General features: G+C 36.4%; 1 protein-coding gene across 1 annotated transcript in view; it reads right to left on the bottom strand.

Moving 5' to 3' along the window:
* The window catches only part of POLA1 (DNA polymerase alpha 1, catalytic subunit), a 307,100-nt gene that overhangs the window by 260,382 nt on the left and 37,191 nt on the right, over window positions 1-9,527 (bottom strand). The window contains exons 17-21 of the mRNA XM_023514374.1: window positions 8,504-8,565; window positions 6,476-6,565; window positions 4,222-4,338; window positions 2,557-2,732; window positions 392-521 (exon numbers count right to left, since the gene is read on the bottom strand). Of these exons, the coding sequence (XP_023370142.1) occupies window positions 392-521; window positions 2,557-2,732; window positions 4,222-4,338; window positions 6,476-6,565; window positions 8,504-8,565 (575 nt within the window). The remainder of the gene's footprint in view (window positions 1-391; window positions 522-2,556; window positions 2,733-4,221; window positions 4,339-6,475; window positions 6,566-8,503; window positions 8,566-9,527) is intronic.

The raw sequence follows: 9,527 nt of genomic DNA, 5'->3' as shown, positions 1-9,527 counted from the left end.
ATTTCTTTTTTGTTGTTTTATTTATTTTTGAGGATCTCTTATGTAGTGAAAAAAATTATTTCTAACATTTTCTTTAAGCATTATAGTTAAAGGAGACAAAGAGAACTTAAAATATTGACAACTAGGCTATTTCTTTACTGCCAAATGGACCACTCCACCAGACAGACACATCCAGATGTTAGAGAGAAAATCCAAATTTCAACACACTGCACCTGGCATTCCTCCCCTTCTCTCAACCAGTTCTTCCTTTTACAAAAGAAGCCCAGCTTTCAGAATCCAAGTTACTCATTTTATAAGCATGCATTTAGACTCATTATCATATAACAACTACCCCAAGCAAACACTGAATCCAACAGGAAATGCTTTTTCCCCCTTTCTAAGTTAAATTTACCATAATGTTCCCAGCGATGTTAGTGATCTGCAATGCTAATGGAAGAACATTTAGCTCACACATGATCTGCAAAATGAACCTGGCATCTTTCCAGGTGTGTTCCAACAGGTACAACAGATGAGAAGATTCACTGTACAGAAAAGTAAGAATGAAACAGAATCAAGTAATTAAAAGAAACAATGACTATAATCAGAACTTCATAAAATATTACAAGGAATTTTCAGTGTAAGTAATTCAGAGCAACGGCACCTCAGCTTTGGAAGAACAATTTAAAATAAGGTCAGTATGTAAATAGAAATTCATTCATACCATCAATTCCAACACTTTTCTTCAAGACACAAGAAAATCCCATAAAAATGAGGTAATATATTAACTACAAACCTGAAAACTACCTAAATCCTTTCATTTATTCTATCCAGGATATATATATTGCATGCTTACTATGTGCTAGGCATTGGCTGTGACCAAAACAAATAAAAATCCCTGTCCTCATGAGGGAGATAGAGTATAAAAAAGAAAAAGAAATTAAGTATATAGTATGTTATATAATCCTTAAGTGTTAAGGAGAAAAAGTTAATAAGCACAAAGGATATTAAAGAGACTAAAAGAGACTAAAATTTTAGGGAACTGGGGATGGTTTCATTGAGAATGAAGACCTGGAAGAGGTCAGAGAGAAAGCCTTACAGATGATTACCTAAGGGAAGAATATACTAAGCAGATAGAATAGCACACTCAAAGGCCCTGAACTGAGTGCAATCTGGCAATTCCAGGACCAGGAAGGAAACCAATATCCCTAGATCAGAGAGAATGATGGAAAGAGCACTATGAGATAAGGGCAGAGTTAACAGCATAGAGACACACTGTGTAGAACTTCTTAAGTCTTAAAATAAGGACTTTGGTTCTTACTATGAATGAAAACAGAGAGCTATTAGAGTACCATATATGACTTAATTTTAACAAGATAACTCTTGTCCCGGGCCTGATCTGAGAGCAGACCACAGAGTGGGAAGGGGCATAAGCAAAGAGCTAAGTATATAAACCCTGTAATCCAGGGGAAAAGAGAATGGTGGTCTGGACCAGGGTGGGTCTAAGAGAGGTTAAAAGAAGTGGCCAGATGTAAATATGTTTAGAAGATAGATTTCACAGGATTCCCTGAAGGATCTACCTTGGGATGTCAAGAGACAGAAATCAAGGATATCTTAGAGGTGTGGGGCAAAGAATGACTTTAGAGGTTTCTAGTAGCAATGGAAAAATAATAGTTGCCATTAATTCAGTAAGGAAAGACTATAGGAAGAATCAAGGGTCGAAGACCAAAAGCTCAATTTTGAATAAGCTGAAGGTTCATATTAAACATCACAAGTAAAATAGGCAAGTGAATACAGTGACTCTGGAATTTAGAGGGGAAGTTTAACCTAAAAATACACAGGTGGGAGGCATCAGTACCTACATGGTATTTAAATTCCTAAGACTCTGAGATCACCTAGAGAAGGAGCACAGTCAAATAAGAGAAGTAGTTCAAGGAAGGACTCTGAAAGAAGTGACTACTAGCAGGAAATGAATGAGAAATGGACAGAGAAGTAGAAGAAAGAAATAAACAAACAGTATCTCTAATAACTTAATAATTGCTCTACACTACTGTGTTTCCCCAAAAATAAGACCTAACCAAAAAATAAGCCCTAGCAGGATTTCTATGCATTTGTTAAATATAAGCCCTACCCCCATAATAAGCCCCAGATACGCTGCATAGCCACGCCATGCATTTCAGCGCAAAGAGGAGTAAGACATCCCCTGAAAATAAGCCTTAGTGTGTCTTCTTGAGAAAAAATAAATGTAAGACAGTGTCTTATTTTCAGGGAAACATGGTAATTCCTGAATAAACTAATCAAGAGTGGAAATATATATTTCTTATTAATTTCCAAAGTACTATTAGGAAACTTCAAGCCAGTATTAAGACAGGTGAGAGAGATGGAGATAAACTGATCGAATTAGACTAATTCAGGAGGTAAATTAGTTTAAATCATTAAAGTAACAGAGATGGTGGTACTGACATGAAGACAATTTCCCCTTTACAGCACCACCAGCTTCCCTCTAGCCTGAGGACAGTATTAGTGTGCTGCTATTGTTAATTTCAAGACGGACAAATCCTGAAGAATCCAGGATTGTACCTGTACATATTTCGTATATTTTCCATTGGGATTACAACCCTTTCAGTTTTCAGGATCTGTTGAACAAGTTCAGATAAATGGTAGCTTTTACAGCGAATCAATTCCTTTGCTGAAATTTCCACATCACAGATTATTCGGCCACAGGTAGCATTTCTTTCACCAAATCCACTCCGGCCCTGCAAGATGAGGACAAAAAGCAAATACAATCAAAGGGTAAACATTGAGAACATTTGGTTCTGATCTATTTTGAAGCTGGACCCAAAATTACAATGAAACTCATTCTTTCATTTATCAATCAAATTTCTTTTTGAAACAGAGTCTTACTTGTCGCCCTCCGTAGAGTACCATGACGTCACAGCTCACAGCAACCTTAAACTCTTGAGCTCAAGCAATTCTCTTGTCTCAGCCTGCCAAGTAGCTGAGACTACAGGTGCCTGCCACAACACACAGCTATTTTTAGACACAGGGTCTCACTCTTGCTCAGGTTGGTCTCAAACCTGTGAGCTCAGGCAATCCACCTGCCTTGGCCTCCCAGAGTGCTAAGATTACAGGTGTGAGCCACTACGCCTGGCCCTCAAACAAATATTTCTGCACATTTACTATATATCTGATACTCAAGATAAAGCAGTGAAAATAGCAAATACTGACCACCGCATTTAAGACACAAGATTAAAAACAGACATCATAAACAAAAAGTTATATAGTTTTACAATGTAATAAGTATACGAAAAAAGGGGGAAGTGGAGCAAAATGAGGAGGACAAGTATTTGAGGGGACTGCATCTTTAGTAGTTTGGTGGGGTAAGACCTCACTGTGAAGATGCCACATTAAAGAAAACCTTGAAGGGGATAGAGTTAGCTCAGCAAGTTTAGATGAAGTGTTAATAATGACTCTACCACTTTAAAGATATGAATATAGGAAAAGCAGCAAGAGCAAAGGTCACAACTGTGAGCTATAGTAGCAGAATAACTGCAGATCATTATAAAAGGTATAGAGATCCCTAACTTCTCAGGTGAGGTATCATGTCAACTTTACTTATAAGCTTTATGTAAAATAAGATTTCATGCACTATGCAGTATAAGGTTTAGGAAAAAGGTGCTCCACACCAAAACCTTGACAGATGAAACAAAGACTGAAAAGCATATAGACCTCAAAAGAGTCAAAAAGATGTGGGTTCAAATCTCAGTTCTTTCCCTCCCTTTATATGATCCTGAACAAGTTAAATTCCCCCTGGGAGAATGTCTATAAAATCAAATTGGAGTTGCTGAGAGAGGTAACTAACACAGAAAGCACTTAGTCCCTGCCTTCTTATACAGTCAGCATCAGCTCCCTTCCATTCATTATTCCCATCTTCTTCCTGAAGAATCACCTTAATGATTACTGAACCTTACAACTTTGCTCTAAGAAAGGGCTATCACTCTGGGAATGACAAAGTGAAGCTAACATGTGTGTACTGTCTTTGTTCACTATTCCTAGACTCTAACCAGGGTTTTTACAAATAAAATGCTGAAAGCAAAGGAAAAGATGTTTAGTGCCAAAATTAAAATGTATTGAAATTCCTATCACAAAACAACAAATTCCTACCTCTAAAAGCATAGTGTGTTCCGTTATAGCTAGCCCATATAAAAAAGTCAAATGAAGTAAGATTTTGAAGATTATTATTACCCCAAGCTTTGGCATGTTGCATCGCTTCAGTCGACCTATCTTGGACCAGTAAGGAACTTTGCCGACATTAATTCTCTGCAGTAGTACTTCCAGTTCAAACCCATAAATATTATGACCCTAGTCAGAAAAAGAAGGCAGCCAGTAATGTTATAACAAATGCAAATTAGAGGATTTATCTTCATATGCACAGAATTTCTTTGCCCTTTCTTTTTCTGGTCTCTAATTGAAGACATCATATGCTTACCTCCGATTGGGGGTCCTTTCTTCTTCAGGAATTTATTCATCAGCAGCATTCATTAGCCCTGACATTAACAAGGCTGCTAAGCAGATTGCTGGAATAAACTTTACTTCATCCTAATTGATGTAAGGTTCTTATGATGTCTTTTAATTTGCAGCTCATGCCTCACAGTCCCGGAGGTAAATGCAAATTTAATGTCCCATACTTTTTATGTGATCAGTAAAAGCTATATTCAAAGAACTCCATTTTGCTTCCTTAAAAACATAGATGCTGCCTGTGTTGTATAATAGTTTACAAAAGACTTCTTAGAAAATTCAGGAACTGGATTTAGTTTCTTCCAAAAGCACTGAGTTCAAACACAACTAATTGATTCTTAATGTGCAATAAGAAAATATACAATACCACTGAATAGTTCAAATAAGAAATTTGCTAGAAATGAGGAAACAAAACTGTATGGAGTAGAAAATACTTCAAAAATGCCACAGATTTTTAATTTTTGTAATATCAATTTCCAGTGTCCAACACATGAATAACATGGTTCACATGCCTATGTTTATTAAAAATTAAATACTCAAATCAATAAATATATTTACTTGTTATCAATTTTGATTAAAAATATATATACTATTACTGAGAGTAGTCAAAATCACAGAATGATGATTACCAGGGGCTGGGGGAATGGGAAGGTAATGAGTATAGAGTTTCAGTTTTACAAGAGGAAAAGAGTTACAGAGATAGATGGTCATGATGGTTGCACAATATTATGAACACAGTTAATATCACTGAACTGTATACTTAGAAATGGTCAAGATGGTTAATTTTATGTTATGTGTATTTTACTATAATTATATATTCATATGGCAGTTTTGTCTATTGAATTAAAAGACTCAAGGGCCCTGAGGAAGTATCATTTCCAAATTATCATGCCTGGTGATCAGGGACCCAAACTAATGTCAGAATTTCATCTTTCACCTGGATTTCTCACACACAGTCCTGGATCTAACACCTTAAACCTGGGTCAGGTATCCCACGCTCCATGACATCTCCTTGGGATCCAAGATAATGTTATCAGAACCTGGGGGAGGACCTAGTACTGAGCCAGGGCACCAGAGTACAGCACTGTGGAAGAATCTTCTTGGCACTTTAAAGATAGGTCCTGAAATACCACAAGGGAAGCAGGTGCACTGATTATTAGTTACAATTCACAGGCTCTCAGGACAATAGCCATTGCCAGATGAGGTATCCAAGAGTAAAACGGAACATAGAGAGGGACATGGCAGACATTTTTTCAAGGCTTCAGTATAACCAAATTAGTGATATCATATTTAAAATGCAGTCATTTATTTATAACCTACCTTCCTCCAAAAAAAACAAAATCAAATAATTTGATTGACCCATTAACCCAGAAAAGACAAATAAAGGAGTTTCAGAGCTTACAAACTAAGGAAAACCAGAAAAGATACAGAAAGTGAAAGGTTGTTCTTAGGAACTATAGCAAAATCAACTCAATGAATTATTCTCTCTCCCTATCAAATGGGAATATACTGGGTCAAAAAAAGAAAAAAAGAAAGAAAAAAAAATCCTAGTTCTAAGTTTCCAAAGGAGTGTTAAAGAGATCCACTGAGCTCATAAAATTAAAATACTTAGTTTTGTGATCTGCACCGAACCATGGGAATTAACTAACTCCTATGACCACAATACAACCAGGCCACTAAGCCAAAATTTTAGGGATACTAACAGTTTATACACATTTACTTCTATGCTGGTCTCTAAGCATAAATAACTTGAGAATCCTAAGCTTCAGTGATCATTCATTAGCAGAAAAAAAAAACCTATCTTGCAGTAAGCTGGGATTTCTACCTTTCCTATTAGCAGAAAGTATAGCCATTCCCACCAGACCATAAGGTCATTTCACTATAAAAGATTCACTGCTGCTCAAAAGTACCAATAAAGTCACACTGAAAAGAACTAAGGAATAAAGAGCTTCCTCATGAAAATTATCAAACATACACTCACCACAATGATATCAGGATCAATTTTGTGAACTTTTGCAAGGAAAAAACCTAGCAGTGTTCTTTCTGTTGCAGCAACCTCAATCTTCATATTCTGTTAAATAAAAACAATCAGTCACTGACTCTTTATATTCAAGTACTGTACCTTGGCTTCTTGTTCAATCAGGGTAAGATTTCCTAGGGTTAAAAGAAGCCATCTTTTCAAAACTAAATGCAGCAACAAAATTCCTGATTCTAGGTTTTTGCAGTAATAATTGCACAAAGTCTCTGAGGAGCTCATTCTAGTAATAAGCATGTGAATAAAGCACAATTTTAAGTGCTGAGCAACACTGTGCAGAAATGTCCCTCCACAGGGACATGCTTGTACATCTGGACACATTTTGGCGCATGTGAATCAGGGTATCTATCAAAAACATTACTTACTTTCCTATATAATCCCTGGTAGACCTCACTGTTTATGTTATTACCAAGCAAAGAAATCCCAAAGATTGTATAAGCTAATCTCAAGTGGTGGTGTAAGATCTTATAAATACAAAACTAGACTACAAACAAACATTATTTAAGTATAAATAAAACCTATCTTCACACAAAACCCATTCTCATAAAAATTCTACTTGGATTACTGAATACAAATCAGGCATTCAAAATATCTACTCTTATTAAAAATCTCTTAAAATGGACATTGGAGACTTACCTACTGGGTACAATGTACTCTGTTTGGGTGGCAAGTACACTAAAAGCTCAGACCTCACTACTGTACAATTCACCCACCTATGTAACAAAAAATCATTTGCACCCCCTAAACCCACTGAAAAAGAAATCTCTAAAATGTAATTTGATGGCTATATGTTTTCCACAACTAGGTTGGTTTAAAAATGTCAGTTTAACTCTTAATGGAATTTTCCTATGTTATTTTACATCAATGGCATTCTGGGCCCTTCACAAGTAATAGCCTAATTTAATAGTTCACTCCCTACCCCCGAGGAACTACTGGATTTCTCAAGCCAATTTGAAATAAAATAATTGGACCCTGAAAAGGTGGCTAACTTTTTTCATTTTGTCAAGCAAGAAAGAACACTAAAACCACAAGCAAACAAAAAACAAATGCTACATATCTATCAACAGCATCATTTTATGAAAGAAATATACTCTCCAAAAAGAAACAACATACTCTCCAAAGAAAGAAATTCTTTAAATACATTTGCCTTTGTGAAAAACTCACTACATTATACTACTTTTCCCCACCATTTTATTAAGGACCTATGAAAACTTCTTCATGGAGCATACTAGGAGTTTAGAGATCACTTATCAATTTTAGCCGGCCTACATCAACCTTGCCAATACATGGCCCTTAAACAACCCACAGTATGTATTCCCAACTTTACTTATCTTCGCACAAGTTGGGCCCAACACCTTCTCCAAAACAGTAATCATTGGTCACGCATTTTGGAAAAGCTTCTGACTAAGCTACTGAAGGAGGATTTGAGCCTATCCATCTATTAATACAGTGTAGAAAGAATCCAATGTACTCAATTCTAATATTAAGCCAGCAGACTAACTAATACATACCCTCATAAGAAAAAAACTCAAATCAATTCAAGGTGAGGGGGGCAGGGGAATGAGGGAGGAGTGAGAGGGGAGGAAAGAGGGGAATGGGAGGTTATGGTATATGGCACACCTCTTGTGGGATAGAACACAAATATAAGAGGGACTTCACTTAACAAATATAATCAGTATAACCTAATTCTTTGTACTCTCAATGAACCCCAAACAGTAAAAGAAAAAAAACCACAATGTAGAATTCCATTATTTTCAAGTGGTAAAATATTCAAATATTGTTAAATGCTTCCATTTGTTTATTTCTAATACATTTTAATGGGTTAATGCCATGGTCCAATCTAGAAAGAATAGTTGCAATAAATTAAAATACAGAACAGACTGTTTCTACTAGCCCACGCCATCTTCCTTTCCTTTCTCTTTCCAAACATATAGGTACTTCAAATTTACAAGGAGCAAATAATGAGTTCTTTACCTTTTTCTCAATGACTTCTTTGAAAGCATATGGGAAAATACAGTCCATTGGTTTAGACACAACTATAAGAGAAAAAATGAAAATTCCAACACTCTTCTTAGTCCAATTTCATATATACACAAACAGTGCATGTTTCCAAATGGAAACTGTTTTAAATATAAATAAATTCCCCCGATCCCTAATGAGTTAAAAGGATCATCGAGTATTTCCATTGGTCATGTTGTTGGATCTCAAAAGAAAAGCCAAGTACAGAACTCTAAGTCCCGCGGAGGGGGGTGGATGGGTGGAGGGAGGGTGATTGGAGGGATCGCCTCTGTGGTTTATCTTACAAGGGTACAAGTGAATCTTTCTGAAAGTAGAATATAAACGTCTTAACACAATAACTAGGAAAATGACATAAAGTCTATGTTAACCAATTTGATGAAAATATTTCAAATTGTATATGAAAACATCACATTGTACTCCATGATTGCATTAATGTACACAGCTATCATTTAATTTAAAGAAAAGAACTCTAAGTCCCTACAATTATTAAAAGTGCTTTGATGAAACAATTGCTATCCAATGAAATCTGAATGGAGGATTTTAACAGTCTTCCCCAAAGGAAATCCCTCCACTACCAAAGTCTCAAGCAGCATACAGTGGAGGAACTCGGTTCAATCTTCTCAAAAGTTGGAAAAGTAAAGATTTCCAAACACTGACCTATTATACCCTAAGTTCATTGTCATACACAACAGCTGGTCACAATTCCTCATACATAAAGTGAATAACATGTTGAAATAAGCTAATGACTGCTCTCTTGTACATATTTAACAGGTCATTATCATTTTGTTCCATGTGTTCCTCCCGCTTATGGGTAAAACTTTACAATAATCACACCTCAAACCCCCTTTTGGCTCGGCGCCTGTGGCTCAAGCGGCTAAGGCGCCAGCCACATATACCTAAGGTGGCGGGTTCGAATCCCCAGCTCGGGCCCGCCAAACAACAATGATGGCTGCAACCAAAAAATGGCCGGGCGTTGTGG

This window comes from Otolemur garnettii, unplaced genomic scaffold, assembly GCF_000181295.1.
Source record: "Otolemur garnettii isolate 467f Iridium unplaced genomic scaffold, OtoGar3 scaffold00051, whole genome shotgun sequence".
Taxonomy (NCBI): domain Eukaryota; kingdom Metazoa; phylum Chordata; class Mammalia; order Primates; family Galagidae; genus Otolemur; species Otolemur garnettii.
The sequence above is the reverse complement of the archived record's forward strand: the minus strand, read 5'-3'. Positions and strand labels throughout refer to the sequence as shown.